The sequence below is a fragment of the Canis lupus genome, chromosome 23 (assembly GCF_003254725.2).
Source record: "Canis lupus dingo isolate Sandy chromosome 23, ASM325472v2, whole genome shotgun sequence".
NCBI lineage: Eukaryota > Metazoa > Chordata > Mammalia > Carnivora > Canidae > Canis > Canis lupus.
Window position 1 is genome coordinate 11425173 of NC_064265.1, and position 19012 is coordinate 11444184.

Sequence of the window (19012 nt, forward strand, 5' to 3'; positions counted from 1 at the left end):
TCTTAAAAGAGAAGCTGAGTGGCCTTTGCCATGTTGCAGTGCGCGGTGGAAAATGAAGAGCTGGTCCAGCACCTGGGGGCTGCTAAGGATGCCCAGCGGCAGCTCACGGCCGAGGTGAGTGGCTCCTCTCATCCCACTTTCACCAGGCCCTTCCCAGTTCGTGCCATCAGCCTCCCTCTGCTGGGCCCCGCTCTCAGGGTCATGTCCACCTCACTAGCTGTTTTTAATTCTGAATCAAAAGTCATTCTTACTCGTAAATTCCTGGGAGGCCGGGCCCTGCACAGCCCGCCTCCTGCTAAATGTCCAGTAAGTGAAATGGCACAGGGTTCACCGTAGGAAGGAGCCCACGCAGAGATGTGGCTGGAGACGAGGGTGTGACACTTTGCTCTCCCATTCGCGTCAAGTTGCTTTTTTTTTTTTTTTAATTATTTTTTTCTTTGAGTATCATTGGCACGCAGTGTTATATTAGGTCTAGGTGTATAAGTAGTGATTTGACATCTCTGTACGCTATGCTGTGCTCACCACAGTGCAGCCACATCTGTCAGCGTACTACTGTCACCGTACCATTGGTCTTTCATCCCCATGATTTACACATTCCGTAACTGGAAGCCTATTTCCTCAGTTGCCCATTGTTAGAATTTGGGAGGTTTCTGAGGCTATAAGCACTGAGCCTCAAGTATTCTTCGGTGTCAACCTGGAGGCACAGGGCTCCTGACCGGCCCCTGACCCTGTGTGCCTTTCTGGTGTTCCGCAGCTGCGTGAGCTGGAGGACAAGTATGCGGAGTGCATGGAGATGCTTCACGAGGCACAGGAGGAGCTCAAGAACCTCCGCAACAAGACCATGCCCAACACCACATCCCGGCGCTACCACTCGCTGGGCCTGTTCCCCATGGTGAGTGCCCGCTTGCTTCGTGCCCTGTGCCCCCGCTTCCAGCCCATGGGGCCTGATAGGGAGGTGGGGTCTGGAGGGGAGTCTTTGTGGGTGGCTTCTCATTCTGCAGCTTAGATCTAGATCTGAGTCAGGGGCTTGTATGCCCAGCTGGTGGCTCTGTGACTACATGAGGCAGATCGATGCCTCCTCTGCCTTCCCTCTGACTCAGTCCATTTTTTTCTCCTCGTATCCTTAATTGGTAAACTTAGTAGGAACCTCAGATACTTGGAGGATGTTATTCATACATTATTATTTTTCTGACCTTATGAGACTACGAGCTATTTTGGCTTCACAGTGCATTCTAGAATTCTTAAATTGCCCATACAGTTTTGCTGGTTCTTTCTAGGCTTAGTAATCGTCTTCTTGGGGGCTTTCAATATCTGTGATCTGAAAAAATCTCTCTCTCCACAAAGAGTGGTGTTTCTATTTCTACAAAATGATTTCCCTGCACTCTTATTTCTTAGCTCTGGCCTGATCTATTGCATGCTTGGGCCTTAAGGAAACATGGTTGAGAAGGGGATCTTCCAGGTGAGCTCTCCCTGCTGGAGGTTCGCAGCACAGGGCAGGCCTGCTCTGCTGGTCTTTTTCCCCTGGCATTTGCTGAGCTTCCTCCTTGCATCTTCTCCTAGCCAACAGAAGCTCCCTGAAGGCGGCGGGGACCATGTCTTATTTGCTACTTTCCTCCTTCCCTCTCTGTAATACTCTATCTACTCGGTGCTTGTTGTGTCACAGAATTACACCTACTCAGTAGGTACGAGATTTGGATGGGTGGACAGACAGACGGAAGAACATAAGACCAAGAACTTTTATATTGAGGCTCTGTTTCTGTGGTTTCTTGAAACACCAAATCCTCCTTGAGGAGACAAGAACTTTTGAGAGAAGCATTCCCAAATGAGATATGAGTGGATGGTGCCTCCAATTTCTAAAACTTTGTTCCTTTGGACTGGTCTTGCTGTAGGGCTCTTTCCTCTCATCCTCCTCCCCACCCCTGTTGCTGACACTGCCCTGGCCCTTCCACCCTGACCCTTGTTTTCTGGTTCACTTTTTCTAAATCATGATCTCCTTTCCTTTTATATATCAAAATCAGGCAGAACAATCTCTCTCTCTCAACTTGATTGAAACCTAGTGAAACCAAAACAAAAGATATTAACATAGCCTTCCAAGGAGCAGATTGGTGATCCAGTATGTTCAGAAATCCCAGCAAAGGCAGCAAAGAACATTCTGTGCCCCTGATTCCTCGATCTGGAGCCCATGACACGCAGCTCACAGACTGGCCTATGTAGCGATGTATGCTCTCTGCCTCAGTTTACCTACTTCCTGGCTTCCCATCTTGGTGTGGTGGCCTCCTTGGGGCATCTTATTTCCCGTACACTTAGGATTCACTCCACTGCATTCCCACTCTCAGGGACAGACCTGTTTTAAGACAAAACCATGACACAGAAAAGCCAAACTGAAAATCTACATTTGGGTTTCTTCTGCAGATTCTCAGCTTTCGTATTTGCTGAGATGGAGCTTTTGCTTGCCTTTTTCTGTAGCTGTTGGCATGGTTCAGATTTTGAAGATGGCTATTTTTAAAGTACACTATGTATTAAAGGTATTTAAGGCACCCTGAGTGGTGCTGTGCCCATGTTTGTGGAGCAGAACGCCCAAATCTGCTGCTCCTGCTCCCAGCCTTTGTAATTGCTGAATCAAACCGTGAGTAACAGTTTCTGCCCGAGGAGTACATTCCCAGCTCTCTTGCCTATGGCAAGAGTTCCTAATCTGGGATCCTCAGACAGGGTTCAGGGGACCCATGAATTTAAGGGAAGTCACACCTTTTATTTTATTCCCTCGTACACAGTGTTACAGTGTTTCCTTCTCATATGAAGGTGGGCCACAAGCCACAGCATTATTAGCATCCCTGTGACTTTGTCACCAGCTAAAATCACAGCTGCTTTCATGGCGTGTTTTCAGTTGTAAGATATCTCAAAATCCCATTTGTGCTAATCTTCTCTTCAAGGTGGCAGTAATTACCAGGCCTGAAGCCAGACCCTGTGTGTTACTCCATCATGATTGTTGTTATTAGTCTAGTGACTAGTTCAGTCTATCTGGCTTCCTTTCGGTCCTAATTATTTTATTCAGTTAAAAATATTATTCTGAGAAGAGGCCCATGGCTTTCCCAGATTCCTAGGATATTCAGGGCCAAAAAAAAGTCATGGAGCCAGCCTGCAGCTTTCTCCCAGCATAGCCTTGAAGTTAGTAGTTTGGTATGTCATCTCTCCTACGTTTCCTCATGCAGAATTCCGAATGTAAACTATATGGTGAATTAGGGTATGAAGAAAAGTTAAACCAGCTTCAGAAGAGCTCACCCAAGGAACCCTCTTACAACATGGGTGATGTTGAATTGCAGTCTGTGGGTAAAATTCATAAAATAAAACTGCATATTTAGAAATAGGAGTTGAAAAGAAGCCCACAAAACCTTCCTGGACTCAGCTTCTTGCCAGCTCCTGTCATGTGTCCCCACCTGGTTCCAGCTTTCAGACTGGAGCATTGTTCTTTGACCGTTGGGCCATGGAGGGGGATGCTCTGGAGTTCCCTTGGTCTGGCTGCTGGGAAGCTGTTGGCCATGGGTGGCTATGTAAATTTAAGTCCGTTAAAATTAGTTCAGTTAATTCAGGTTCTCAGTCACGCTGGCCATGTTTCAAGTGCTCGCTTGGGGCCTGTGGCTCCCGCAGCAGGACAGTGCAGAAAGAGCATTCCTATCATCACAGGAGGTCTCTTTAATTAGCACAGAGTTAGCCCTTCCCTCAGGCTGTCCTGAGTAGTGTCCTCCTCTGAGGCCCCAACAGGTGCTTTTCTGCACACATCTGGTCTTCCTGCTGGCATTGACCTGTGTCTGTGTGTGGGATTGCTTGTTAGGCTCTGCCTCAAAGAGAGGTGAGGAGTGGTGGGTCATTCAGGGAGCGGGGCACCCATCAGGCAGCCAAAATTGGTGAGTCTCAGCTTGGGCCTTCCCCTAACCCACAAAATCACGACCTAGCTGGAGAAAGATTTAAGTGAGCTAACTGTGTGGGGACTTCATGTGTTTGGTGTCTTTCTTGGAGGAGGAATGGAGGATTAATAGTGGGAACTACTGATAGTAGTAATAGTAGTGGATTTGTAGAGGTGTGGGCTGGCTACTAAAGGTGGGTAGGCAATGGGTCAGTGGGAAGAGGAGCTTTTCTTGCTGGGGGCTGGGGGGCAGGAGGACAGAGGCTTGGATGATAGTGCTCACAACAGAGGTCGTCTCCTCCATAAAGTCCCCGCCTCTCCTTATGGGTAGAGTCACAGCTCTATGGTAAGGCCAAGAGACATGACGTTGCTCTCAGACCCTTAGCTGCCTGGGGGTATAGGGGCTTTACTCTCAGTGCCCACTAGGATGGCTCCATTCAGAATCCGCCATGGGGATTGCGTGGCAGGGGTTCCAACAGTGACGAATGTTGTCAGCCTGGTGTCATGGGTAGTTTGCAGGCTTCTGAGAACCTCAGTTGACATTCCTATGGCTAGCCAGCCGTGAGCCTCTGTTAGAGACTTGAATTGCTGTTCACCCAGTGTGTTTTCTGGCTTTTCTCAGGACTCCTTGGCAGCAGAGATTGAGGGAACCATGCGCAAAGAACTGCAGCTGGAAGAGCCTGAGTCTCCAGATATCGCGTATGGCCTGGTTCTAAACTTCCCAGAGACTGCTTCATACCCGTGGTCATCAAAACTAGCAACGTGTGGGCTTCAGACACCAGCAGGGATCACTGTGGTGCTTCCACATACTTGGGTCCAGATTAAGAGAGATAGAACACAGCCAGTAATATCCTCCAGTTCCCCTTACTGGATTTTAAAGATGTATTATTAACATCTTTTATTATTAACACCATTTTTATCTTTTCTTTTGGTGAAAAACAGTACTTTAAAAATGTTTAATGTCTGTTTGAAAAACAAAAATAGGATGCAGTAGGAGATACAGAGGCGGCTCTTTGAGGGGTGTGCACAAGGCCTCTGCTTCTCGTCTGGATACATTTACGAATATTGGCCTCTATCAACTCTCTTCCTAATGTGGGACTTTGCACTAGGCCTCCCCCGAGGTGTTTCTAAGGAACCTGTGGATCCAATTTCATTGTGTATTTTCTGTACCCAAAGCCCACAGCCAGAACTGAAATGGGATCCTGGGGGTGACCAGAGGTGAAGCTCTATGTATCCCAGAAGGAAGGGGCCATTATAGCAATGTGCCTACCTTTGTCTCCTTAAAAAGGAGCAAATGAGGAGGGGGCATCTGCGTGGCTTAGTTGGTTAAGCATCTGACTCATGATTTCATCTCAGATCGTGATCTCAGGATTGTGAGATCGAGCCCCATGTTGGGCTCTGCATTGGGCATGGAGTCTGCTTGGGATTCTCTCTCTCTCTCTCTCCCCCCCTCTGTTCCTCTCCCACTTGTGTTTGTTTTCTCTCTTTCTCTCTCCCTCTGCTCTCTCCCCCTCCCCGCAAAAAAGGGGAAAAAATGAGCATCAAAGGGAGGTTCCACTCTTAGAACTAGCAATTTCTAAAAAAAGATTCATGTGGTATTTATCATCTCATTATAGAAGTTTAAGACTTTGTCTTGCTTCATATATATATATATATGTGAATAGTCAGCAAATACTCATTCTACAGATATTTATGGTTCTCTGTTATGTGCTGAACAGTGAACACTGCCCTCTTGGACTTTGTATTCTAAGTGATCATCATAAAAGAGGAAAAATAGCTGGGAGACAAAAAGCCCTGCTTAAGTATTTTTATTTGTGGGTCAAGCCTAAGGGAGCGAAAAGCATTGATCATCTTGCTAGCATCACCTTTAGGACACAACCACAAATTAGAGCTCTGAATTCAGTGGGCATTGAGTCTCTTGCCTTCCAGCCAACAGTCTTAAAAAACATGTGGAAGGCACAGGGTGGCAGGTTGCTTGGGGGCTCAGCGTGGGTCAGCTGCCTTTTGGCTCCTCTGATGGTAGTTTTTGGAGGATTGAACTCCACAGTCATTCCTGCATTTGTTTATTCATGGATATTGTGCATACCCCCTTTTCCCCCCACCAGTCACCAAAAGCGAGTCTTTGAGACTGTGAGAAACATCAACCAAGTCGTCAAGCAGAGGTCTCTGACCCCGTCCCCCATGAACATCCCTGGCTCCAACCAGTCCTCAGCCGTGAACTCCCTCCTGTCCAGCTGCGTCAGCACCCCCCGGTCCAGCTTCTATGGCAGTGACGTTGGCAACATCGTCCTGGACAACAAGACCAACAGCATCATCCTGGAAGCAGAGGCAGCCGACCTGGGGTGAGCCAACTGGGAGTTTTTACTCTTTGTGTTTTGGAGACAGGTGGTGTGGATCAGATATGGGTTCAGCTATCAGAAGAGGGAGGCTGATACAGAATTGCCTGAAAAGCATAGACCTTTCAGTTCTCTTAATCTGTTTTGCCAGCCCTCTGAGTTGCCAGCCCTTGATCAGAATCAAGGGCATATTTTCACCAGTGGAAGGATGTACAACAGGAAGTCTGCTTTTCCATCAAATGTTGAAGGGGAGGATACATGAGTATTTTTTCTGTTAATCCTCACTGTTGGGCTACAGAATGGATGTTTGTTTCAGGGACCGCTTTGTAGCTTGGGTGTTTGAAAGGCTGAGGAGGACTCAGGCTCTGTCCTGTGACCAGAATCTAGCTTGCTTAAAGGTAGGCTCCCTGCAGGTGCCAGACACACCTCCTGCCCCTGGAGTGGGCAGTGGGCAGTCCCTCTTTGTCCTGAAGCCCTGCAGACACATCCCCCCACAAACGCACACACACATAGGCAGCTGTGTTGTACACCCTTCTTCTGTGACAGTGAAATCGGTGCTCTGACCAGTTGGGTCAGAGGGGAAGCTGCTTGATCAGAATAGCTCTTTTAATTCCAGAGGAAAGAGAAATGCCTGTCGAACCAGTATCCTCTCTGGTGACTAGGACTGTAGCCTGAAGAAGCCGACAAGCCGCCGTCTTTTTTTTTTTTTTTTTTTAATTTATTTATTCATGAGAGACACACAGAGAGGCAGAGACATAGGCAGAGAGAGAAGCAGGTTCCATGCAGAGAGCCCTATGCTAGACTCGATCCCAGTACCCGGGGATTGTGACCTAAGCCAAAGGGAGATGCTCAACCACTGTGCCAACCAGGCATCCATCCTCAGGGCTCACAAGGAACATGCTCCTGAGAACGGAATTTTTTTGCATTGTGGGTGCAAATTTTCATTACACCTTAGTGCTCTCCTAGTTCCCAGCAAAACACCCAACAGCGAGAACTAGTTCTTCCAGGCAGGCATGGCCTTGCCCATTTTTGCCTAAATTTCAGCGGCTTGCCCTGTTGGCTTCCCTGGCAACAGTCCTGCGGCCCCCAGACGTGTCCACCCCTGGCCACCTAGCAGCGAGGCCTTCCTCGGACTGTGTACCTTGCATGTGCCTGCTGCTGGGGCGCCGCGCTCAGCCCCATCTCCCTCCTTGCAGGAGCGACGAGCGGAGCAAGAAGCCGGGCACGCCGGGCACCCCGGGCTCCCATGACCTGGAGACGGCCCTGCGGCGGCTGTCCCTCCGCCGGGAGAACTACCTCTCGGAGCGCAGGTTCTTCGAGGAGGAGCAGGAGCGGAAGCTCAGGGAGCTGGCGGAGAAGGGCGAGCTGCTCAGCGGCTCGCTCACGCCCACGGAGAGCATCATGTCCCTCGGCACCCACTCGCGCTTCTCCGAGTTCACCGGCTTCTCGGGCATGTCCTTCAGCAGCCGCTCCTACCTGCCCGAGAAACTCCAGATCGTGAAGCCGCTGGAAGGTGATCACCGGGGGCCTCAGCCCCTCTCCACCCTCCTCGGCGACCGCCTGTGGGCCCTGATCCACCACCAGCAAGGGGGCAGCCTCTGTAATGCCTACTCCTTTTTCTTCAGAGATAGCCTCCCGCGATGCTGGTTTGAGTTCCTCTGACGGTGCCCAGCTTGGGCCTCCATCCCCTGTGGGGGCGGGGAAAGGGGGGGAGCGTGGGAGCGTGCAGGCGGGTAGGGAGTGACCTCAGCCCACCAGGCCAAAGAAAAGGAATGAGCATGTTCCCAAGAGTTTCCTAGTCCTCTTTCTTTTGCATTTAGGACCTTAGAAGGAAAGCATTTTGAGAGGAAGAGGCACTGATAACATATTAAAAAGTTAATTAGGTCGTGCCTGGGGTCTGAGAAGTGCAGAAAATCATTGCTGTCACCTCTCAGAAACGTTGGTGTCAGGGAGGAGTGCAGAGCAAAGGCTGGAAGTTGTTTATTCAGGGACCGCGGGAGAGTGATCTGCAGTCTGTGGGCTGATGGGTTTTGCTTCCATCTTCAAGTCAAGAGGGCGTGCCTTTCTTCCAGTGCCATGCGTTCTGAGTGAGGCTTCCACAGTCTGGAGCAGGGATGGCCATGGAGGCCAGTGAGTTCTGTACCTCCTTAAACTTGCCTTTCCCAGGGGTAGTCTACTTTTTGGTAGTACCAGGGACACCCCAGATGATTAAACTCCTGGAAGAATTCACTTTTTTTCTTTTCTTTTTCTTCCAGGCATTATAAAATGTCTTCCCTTTACTTACCCACTTACCCTGTTAAGAGCCACCAAGTGTTTGTATTTCTCATTTTTGACTCCTTTAGTTTGGAAACCCATGTGAGTTTTAGAAGGTATTTTAAGGATTTTTTTTTTTTAAATTTATTTATGAAAGACACAGAGAGGTAGAGACATAGGCAGAGGGAGAAGCAGGCTCCCTCTGGGGAGCCCGATATGGGACTCAATCCCAGGACCCCAGGATTACAACCTGAGCCAAAGGCAGATGCTCAACCACTGAGCCACCCAGGTGCTCCTGTATTAGGATTCTGTTACATTTCTGATGCAAAGCCAAATTGGAATTTCTGTAAGGCTGCATTTCCCGTGTTAGGCTTACACATATATTCTTAGCTACTCCCCCTGCAATTTAATACCACAAATATAGTATTGATGTGCTGTATCTTTGCTCTCTGCCTAAAAAGAGTGGGATTTTTTTTTATTTTTTTCACCCCATAAGAACCTGTTTTCGACCCTCATAGGGGGCAGTATTATCCTTGTTGTGAATGTGCGATGTAAAATGAGGGTATGCTTGTTAAAGACCCAAGATTTGCTGGGTTCCGTAGTCTCCAGAAGAAGGAAGAGGGTGGACTGATGTTCTTTCTTCATGATTATTTTTTGATTGTATAATTTAGGCCCTTATTAGATTTCAGAAAAGGAATGGCTCTTTCTTTTTTTTAATTGTTTATTCAGTTGTGAGCTTGGTGATTGTTTCCTGATCCATAATTATGTCTGTTTTTCGTTCAATAAAATCTTCCATTTCTGCAATTTTACTTTCTGCCTTTCTTTTCTTTTTTCTCCTTTGTCTCTTAAAGCTCATTGGAATTTATCATCTCTATTTCGTCTGATTTCTGTATTTGACTTTGTGTTTTGTTAGATCATCCAATAATATGTCTTTGGATTTATTTTCCAAGCATATTGCAGGAAGAGATTTTTAAAAATTTATTTCAACCAATTCATCTTTTTTTTTTCTCTTAATCTTGTGACTTAGCAGTATTTTTTGTGTTAATGGAATAAGAGGAAATCCCATTAGATATGCTAGGTCAGTTTCATCTGTAGTACCCTGCTCATCAGGAAGCTAAATCACCACCATTATTAAGAAGTCATGTCATATCACTATGGACTGTAATACATCTCATGATAGAGATCCCTCTCCTTCATTCTGTAGTTCTCTGACTTCTCAGCTATTTAAAATACAATGCGTATTTTTTCTTCCTTACCTCCACAATTATATTTTGATTACTTTGTTTAATTTGACAAGATGGACTGCTGACACAGAAGTCTGCCTGACATGGGGTTCAATGTAGCTCTAACTATGGCAGTAGATAAGGGAAAGAAGGCTCAAAAGGGTAACTTATTTGTGAAATAGGGCTTATATCTGCCACACAAAATTGTGGTGAGGAGTAAATGTGATTATGCCTAGCGCCTAATGAGTACTAATTAAAGCTTAGGTTCCCCACACTTGCCCCTGTTTCAGCAGCTCAGGTCTGAAGGATGGCCTTACCAGTGTTGAGAACCCAAACCAGCATTGTGCTGGGGCCATGTTCTTACATCATCCTTTTCCACTGGCCCATTCAGAAACTGATAGGATTCCCTTGGTCTTCAATGGCTTAGGTAAATGTACCTGAGGTGAGGTCCCTGGAGAATGTTGGCTGGGATCACAGTAGATAGCCAATCTGGGTCTTCCATCTGTGTCTCCCTTACCTATTTAATTCATCTTGCTATCTGCTTATTGGTGTCAGCCAAAATAGCTGGGCTAGGTGTTTAAGAAGGTTAGCACTCTTGTCTCTTCATCTTACCTTAGGGTTTTTAAGCAAGCGAAGAAAACAAACCTTTTCAGACTAGAGGAGAGAGAGCAGCATGAAAAAGATGAGTCAGACAGTATTTTCCCCCTATATTTTGCTCTTTCTTTGTGATTAATTAAAATCAAGATGGTTATTTTCCAATAAACAAGTTAATATGTAATTAGAGGAAAACATACACTTCTCAGTTAAGCTAGACATTTGTCCAGCAGGGTAGTTCTAAACTTTAACCCCGGTACTCCTCTGACATACATGAATTTGGTTTTCTCCTTTTGATGATACAACAACTTTTAGAACAGTGGCCTATGGAAGGAAAGCAAACAGGGAAAGGCATGGTGACCATAATTGTTTTCTCTGCTGTCCATGCCCTTGTTTCACAGAGCTTTATCTTGGTGCCAACTAGGAACATGGAGGCTCCTCTCTTTCCCTGACCCCAGCTGCCTCCTCGCCAGGGTGGGAGGGAGGGAGCGAGGGGGTGGTAATGGGAGGTGGCTAATAGTACAGTGATTCTTCTGCTTTGTGCTTGACAAATAAAGGAAGCCAGGCCAGGGAGAGGAGGATAGGAAAGAGGCAGCTAAAGCTCTGAAGAGGATGGTGTTCATATTTAAATTTTAATCTGTGCTCCATCTTGTATTAAAGGCGGAACCTCAGGCAGCCAGGAGATCAGTAGGATTCCTATGACGTTCCAGGCAGTGGCAGGGGAAGGGAGTGAGGTGTGAGCCCTTTTGCCTGGGTCCTGGACTCAGGAAACCCTCCTGGGGCCTTAGAACCAGTTGGGAATGGAAATGGTCTGTGAGCCCCACAGCCTGATGTAACTCAAATAATGGGGTTGTAGCGGCTTTCGCCGATGCTCACTTTTGCAGGATGGAAGACACCTGTATGAGGATTGAAAAAGCCAGTCAGATGTGTTATTGACCTGGTGTCTGAGACACACACAGGGAAGACCTCCTCACTGCAGGCGCAGAGACAGTGTATATGATTAGGAAGATGAACACTGGAGCCAGCAGGGATCTGAATCCCAGTTAGCCACCTGCCAGCTGTGCAACCTCTGGCAAGTTACATGACCTCCCTGTGTTCACTCACCTCATCTGTAAAATGAGGACAACAGGGTTATCATGATGATTGAGTTAATAAATGTAGGCCTCTTAAGAGGGGTGCCCAGCACCTAGCAAGTGCTCAGTAAAGGTTGGCTGTTTTCTACCCGAGTAAGGGATGCCTGAGGTGGGATGGGGCTGGCCAGGGGGGTGGTAAAAATACAATTCCAATGTATCTCTCAGCATAATCTTTCCATTGTAATCTCATGAAATTCCTTTGGGCTCTGCATATTCAGGGAAGGCAAATAACCCCACGAACTTCTGCAGCATCTTGAATTCCAAACAGCAAACCCTCTGTATCCTTGTTTCTCTCTCGAGGCCATGCCTGGGGTGGGGGGAGAGATACGGGCAGTTTGCTAAACAGATGGAGGACCAAGGCCCACGGGCCTGCTTTCCAGCCTTGGACCTCCAGCCTCCCTGAGTTCTATCCCAGTGTACTGTAAACACCTCAGCCCCCTTCAGAAGGGTGAACGCCTTCAGCACTTGACTTTCCAGCATCTGTCAACTTTCCCTCTCCTCCCCTTTCAAAAGTAGAGGTGACGTGGCCACACCGTACCTGGAGATTTGTCATCCTCCTCATAAGAGCATGTGAGTCCTGAGCTGGATGTCACAGTGCCTTGTTAAGACTGTAGTCTTAGTATTTTAGCCAGGAATGTGGCTGTGTGTCCAGCGGACACACAAACAGGGGGCTCATTATGTATCACGAATGGGGGTCTCCAGAGGTGGGTTGAGAAACTCCAGCAGCAGCAGTGTCATGTGTGTTCTGGTAGGCCTTGGACAGCCACCTACAACTTTCGCTGCCCACCATTGATGCTTCTCACTTAGTGTGGGTTCCCAGCTGGAGCACTGATGTCCTTGCTTGTTGACAGACCTGTAGACTTTGGGCAGCAGGCCATGTGAGCTTACGAAAAGAACCTGGCCTTGGGCACGGAACCCTGGCTCTGCCACCATGACTCAGGGACTTTGGAAAATTAAGTTCAGTGAACCTCAGTCCCCTCATTGGGTGCTGGGAGTTGTTGATCCCTGGCCCCACCCATTCAATGCCATTAGCACTCCCTGTTTCCCCACAGTTGTGACAACCCAAAAAGTCTCCATCTGTTTATCACATGTCCTGTTTGGGGCAAAACCATCCCTAGATGAGAATTATTGCTCCAGATGTATCTTAGCATCTAGTGAGAGAACAGGCTTGTGATGCTCTTTTGTCATAGTTACCCTCTTATTATCTCGTTTCTTTTGTATTTAGAATATTTTTCTACTTATATGCAATAGATTCAGGCTAAGTAGGTTGCCGTTGTACTTGTGCACACTTAAATCTGGGACAGACCTCCAAGTGGGTATGTTGAGACTTCCCTAAACATGTGTTGGCGGTGTGTACAACATTTCTCTATAAAGTGAATGTGAGATTGCCCACTTCCAAAATCCTTTCAAGACTCGTTGGCTGAGGTTGCTTCCCAGAAAGTTCCTTCCTGACAGTATTTTGAGGATAGCACGCTCACTGGGCACACCAGAGCATCCACAGCGCCCATTGAGGGGGTTCTCTGCATCTAGTTCATGTCCCTGATCCCAACGCCTGCCACCATTCCCTTCCCTTTTCTGTTGACACCTGAGCTGCCAGCTCCTGGCATCCCTGGCTCCCCTGGCCCCCCCTTTCTGACATGCCCTGGAGAGGTTCTTGTCTGCCCTACAGAGGACAGACTTCATAAACCAGTGGTAACTGGGAGGCATTTGTGCGGAAGGCTCCTTCTTTCCCACACCTGAGAACCGCTCTCAGAGTCTCACTCATGAACGTAGAGTGTTCATCTGTGTGGCTAAGTAATTCACCTGTAGAACGGGGATAGACACCTAGGCTCATGGGCTATGTGAGGTATAAGAAATGTCCCAAAGGGAAGAAGAGTTGCTCTGGCAAATGGATTGTACAGAATCCCAGGACATGCAACATACTGAAGGCTCTGGACGCTCCTTAGTACCTCTGCTTCTCAACCCAGGTTTGCTAAGCGTACTCATTCCTGGAACGCCTCTCTTTGTGAGTGTCCGTGATAGCCGTGAGGTCCTCAGGGACACCTCTCCGGTGTTATTACAGACCTTGCGTGAATGTCATCTGAGTCTCGGGGTCTGGTGTCACTGAGGAGATCTGTGTGGACTTCATGTGCTCGCCAATCACACCCGGGTAGCATCATGCCCTCTCCCAAACCTGCAGGGTTTGGGATGCTGGCAGAAGGCCGAAACCCTAATAAGTAAAGGAGGCGAAGGTCATGCCTATGGCTTACCCCTGTGTGCTACTCCAGTTTCCTTTTACTTTTCTCTTGTGTGTCCCAGGGTCCGTGCAATATTGTCTTGCTCCGCCTCTGCTGGCGTCTCGCCTGGCCCCAGCAGCAGGCACTTGGCACAGAATCAGGACGTAGGCACCCTGTTTTGAACTTGTCTTGCTCATTTTTCCTCTCTGTTCCTATGATTGATGGGGTGTTGGATCTGGGGATTGACATCACTAGGCTAAAAAAGTTTGTCACCAAATTTGCCACACCATATGGCATGAGTTTTACTTTGTGAAAAGATGAGTTTTTGATTCCTTGACTTAGTGCCCCTCCCAGGCGTGGTGAGTCATCAGCCCCTGTGATGACTCAGGGGCACAGTAGCCAGGGCCGGGGCCACTCCACCAGTGTCCCCACCAGAGTTCACCCACCGGGCTCAGGGCCTGCCAGGGGTCAGCTTCCACACTCCAAGGGTGGTGACAGCCATCGGCTTAGACTTCCATCCTAACCCTCTCTTCTCCCTGTCCCCCGTATCCCCCACCTGCCCCCCACCTGCCCTTTCTCCTGCAAGGCTCCGCCACCCTTCACCACTGGCAGCAGCTGGCTCAGCCCCACCTCGGGGGCATCCTGGACCCCCGGCCTGGTGTGGTCACCAAAGGCTTCCGGACACTGGACGTTGACCTGGACGAAGTGTACTGCCTTAACGACTTTGAAGAAGACGACACAGGTGACCACATTTCCCTCCCGGGCCTAGCTACCTCCACGCCAGTTCAGCACCCAGAGACCTCAGGTGAGGGGTCCCGAGCACGCGTGACTGTCTCAGGCAGCAGAAGTTACCCACGCCGGCCTCAGGCTTTCCCCGAGGAGATGCAAGAGCCGCCAGCGGCCGAGAAGGAGGAGGAGGAGGAGGAGGGGTCTGGTGAGGGCACCGCAATAGGTCCTGTAAACCTGGCACCTTTACCAGAGGCCAAGTTCTGGGCCATTCTCACCTCTGTTCCGAGTACCATCCGTAGTGGCTCTCTGTCTGTAGCTTCCGCTCGTCTGTGTGGGTGATGATGAAAGTTTTCCCATCGTGCAGTTTTGTTTTTTTTAATGAAGAATCCAGTGCCTCCTTTTTGTAGCGAATGGGTGTAGCTCTCTGCCTGTCTTGGAGGTGATGGCCCAGTGGGTCTCCTGATGGGGGAGCAGGAAAGGCTGCTAAACAGAAGTGGATTGTTGCCTCCCAGCCTGCCTCGTACATCAGCTCCTCTGTTCCTGCTGCGGGTGTCTCCCCGAGTCTGGGGTGGGGGGCAGATTCCTGAGTCCCGCAGTGATTTCCAAACTGAGCTGAGTAGGGTTGGGCATTTTAAGGGGAAATCAGGAGCACTGGATCACTCAGATGGTGAGTGAGAGAATCTGTTACCTATGAGGAGCATCGAAATAGGAGGAAGGCTGGAAAGTGTTCAGGATTTCCAGACAACACGGGGATAGATCAGCCTTTTCACGTTTCTAACTTCAATGAAGGAACTTCTTTCCAGCTTATACATGTGTTCAAAGTGGATTTTTCAAAAGTGTTTTAGCAAAGCTCTTTGACCCAACAAACCCGAGGGGAATGTCAGTAAGGTTTTCCAGAGACAGGACCCCAGATAAATCTGGAGAAGAGCTCCAGCTGGTTACCCACCCCTGCTGCCCCATTAAAGATATGACCACGAGTTTGCAGAATTATACTCTAGGCATCATTGGGGTGAAATGCTTTGGGCTCAGGGACCGGGGACCACAGGGGTCATGTCATTACTATTTGCCCCAGACTTCCTGCCTGCCCCCCCCGCCCCACACACTACAGTGCTAAGAAGATGAGGAGGCTCTCTTGTGAGATCAGGGCAGAGACTCTGAAAAAGATGAATTCACCCAATGGTCGTCATCCTGAGGGCATCCCAGAGTTACTAGATTTGAGAGGACCTGTATCTTTGTGATTCAGAACTTTCATCCATGGAGGTCACAGTGCTCCCATGAAGTACAGGGCAAGAGAGCCGAGGTGCATGATGGCACTTCCCAGGCTAGGTCCAGGTGCCTGTGCCAAGGGACTTAATTTGAATCCAATGTTTCTGTTTCCTTTGACATAAACTTTAGAGATATCACCAAGTAAAAAGAATTGATTTAGCCCATAAGTTTATGGTTTATTTATTTAGTCTTTAGCAATTAAGTTGCCAGAGTAAGCTTGCAATGGAATGAAAATGTTTCTTATTTAATATATTTGCACTGAAAAGAGGGAGACCAGCCATGGTATTGTTACTTCCCCTTGTTCTCAGCACCATTGTCCTTCAGGAAGGCAGACAGTGGTCCAGGAAACCCAGTGTCTGCTGAGTTTGGTGGCCGAAAGGGTAGGAATCATGTCAGGTGTGATGACCCCTCCCTGCAGTCCTGCAGGTGGACCAGAAGATAAAGGCTAGAACTTTAAAGAAGCACTATGAGGTGTGTCTTCAAGAAGTTGTACAGAAGGAATAAAATTTACCATGAAGTTAGCTAAGAACTTCTCTCAGAGGTCAGAGGGAGAGAAGGGACCAGAATGACAGAAGTCCTGACCACTTTCCTTACCATAAACAAAGATGTGTTTATTGCTTCTTTCCTCCTTCCTCAAACCTGCAGCAAACTCATCCCGGCAACTTTGAGGAGAGGCATACAAATCTAGAGAGTTGAAACTTAGAGGGATCCCACGTGGGAAGTATGCAATCAAAAAGAGTTCTATAGATTGCTGAAAGTAACTCAGGCAAGGCCTGATCATTTAGACCAGAGTTCTTTTGGGCTTGTCTTCTAGGTCAGACTTGTTAAAAGCTCAGTGCTGAGGGGATCAGTGCCAACAGTGATTTGGCTCTTTTTGCCCTATTGGGAGTAATAGGACCTTTTGATGACTAGAAGGTAAGAAACATGTCACTCAAAGTAAATCACCCCAGAGGCTCCACGTGGCATTATATACACAGTCGTGAAGCCACAGGTAAATAGATGAGCTTCAGCAAGAAGGACTGGGGCATTGTCTGTCTTGAGATTTATACTCAGGCTAGTCTGGTCCCTGCCTTGGTTCACCCTTGATGCTTAGGCTTTTCTGTTGCCAGACAGCACAGTTCTGGGAGCTACCACCTGGAAATACTGAGTAGGGACAAACTCTGAAGGCAGAGGTGTAGCCTTTTTTTCTTACAACTGATACTTTGGAAGGAAACTGGGGAGACCTGTTATCTAGCACCTGTTAGCTCATGGTGAAAGAGTTCTGGGTACTGAAAAAAATTTATTAATATATTTTAATGTATTGTATCACTCTTTGCTGATTTTTATAATCCCCTGTCTTAAAAAGCATGATTCCTTGTTTTTATATTTGTAAATAATTTAGATGATTAAAATGGATTGTTTAAAACAATTTTTAGATTATAGTTTTACTTTTTCAGTGATGTTTTATGTATTAACTCATATAGAAAGTGCATGCAGTGTATCAGAATGAGTTATTGTACTGTCCATGTTCTGCATTTTAAGTATTTATGTGTAGGAAAGAATCAGCATGCAGGATAGGATTAAGATATCAGAGTTTTAAAGTCATGCAGTTAAGTTGGGAGATGGTTGGTTGGACAGTTTAGCTGAATTTTTTGGGATGCCATGTGATCGATCCTTAAAGGGGAGTAAGAAATAGGATTAGAGCAACATAGAAGAAAGTGAAGGTCAGTTTATTTTCATACTCATACACATGAAGGCCACTCGGGTGGGGGGACCTGAAGCAGGTTCATACCAGTCACGGTGCCCGTCTGGCAGTGGCCCTGCAATGTCATCATTGGGGCTGAGGTGCAAAGGTGAGTGCTGAAAGCAAAAATCACATTTGGTCAAACAGTCCTTGAAAAATCCCCTGAAGCTACAGCATGTGGACCCATTCCCCTCCCCCTACTCCCCCAGCACCCCAGGCAAAGGCCAGGAATTAGCTCCTTTGAAGCTTCCTTACTTGATGCTTAGGTCCAGGTTCTCTTCAGTGGTGGCTGCTGAGCAAGGCCAGAGAAGGAAGAGCATATAGGGGAAAGGAGCCAGAGGGGCAGTTGGGCCAGCTGCGTATTACCTCAGTGCCTATGCAGGCCAGGAGCAGGTTTGAGCAGAGCCCCATAGCCCAGTGCTATCCTTTCTGTCCCAGGTCCCAGGTGGGTCCTGAGGGAGATTGGACATGGGGGCCTGACAGGTCTGGAAGGAAAGGAAAATTCCCTTCGATTCACAGATCCTCAGGTGTAGGAAGGTTCCTTTTTTTTTTTTTTAAGATGTTATTTATTCATGAGAGACACAGAGAGAGGCCCAGACAGGCAGAGAGAGAAGAAGCAGGCTCCCTGTGAGGAGCCTAATGCAGGACTTGATCCCAGGACCCTGGGATCATGATCTGAGCTGAAGGCAGATGCTCAACTGCTGAGCCACCCAGGCACCCTGGAAGGTTCCCTTTTGTCTCCGCAGAGAGAGCTGACAATACATTCCCACTCTGGTGGGAAGACTTTCCAACCCAGCCTTTGTTCTGGAGCGGTTATAAGAGTTTGGTCCTTGTGGACAGGGCAGAAGGTCTGCTCATACCCACCTGTGTTCGGCAGTGCTAAGGGAAGCCCCTGTGCCCTTGCATCAGGATACCTATAAAACCAGAGCAAAACAGGAGAGCTGCAACCTGGAAGTAGAAAAATGAATGAAGAGAGGTCATTCACTCCTCCCAAACCAACAATTGGAGTCCACCCTGCTTACACTTTCCTGAATGAGCCTGCTCTCCTGGAATGCTTTTTTGATGGCATCCTCACCTCTGAAAACCCATAGGAGGACCCTAAGCTCCTCTAGGAGCACCTGCATGGACTGCTGAGGAGTGTGCACAGGTGGCTGACTCTTGTCTGTGTAGGAGGGAGCCCTGGAGTGGGTGTTGACCAGTGAGTGAGCTCTCCAGTGGTACTGCCTAGAGGCGGGTGGGGAAGCACACTCCTGAACTGGTGTGGAAGGCACTTAGCACGAATGGGTCTTAGCTTAGCCAGGCCAGCTCTCCCACCGGTGGGCATCTGCCACAGAAGGAGGGACAAGAGATCAGGGTATAGGTAGGAGTTCGGCTTTGTTGGCATCCAAAGGATTTTTGCATTTTGCCCCTTTTACATTTCAACCACATTCTTAAAGAATCCCTTTTTCTCCAGAAGATATTTTAGTGGCCACTTGTGGGAATTTCTGTCCTTCTCTGCACGATGCTGTTAGATTGTTCATCTGTTAAATTACATACTACTTAGATGAAACAGGGAGTAGACAGCTTGGCACAGTGGGAAAAATTGACTTAATTATTTTAATTTGCAAGAACCAAAAATAAGTTGTACAGAAACCAGAA

General features: G+C 48.0%; 1 protein-coding gene across 1 annotated transcript in view; it reads left to right on the forward strand.

Moving 5' to 3' along the window:
* TRAK1 (trafficking kinesin protein 1) overlaps positions 1-19012 on the forward strand; it is a 116705-nt gene that overhangs the window by 86647 nt on the left and 11046 nt on the right. The window contains 6 exon segments of the mRNA XM_025461190.3: positions 40-114; positions 755-892; positions 4524-4600; positions 6007-6243; positions 7434-7750; positions 14243-14461. Coding sequence (XP_025316975.1) covers positions 40-114; positions 755-892; positions 4524-4600; positions 6007-6243; positions 7434-7750; positions 14243-14461 — 1063 coding nt within the window.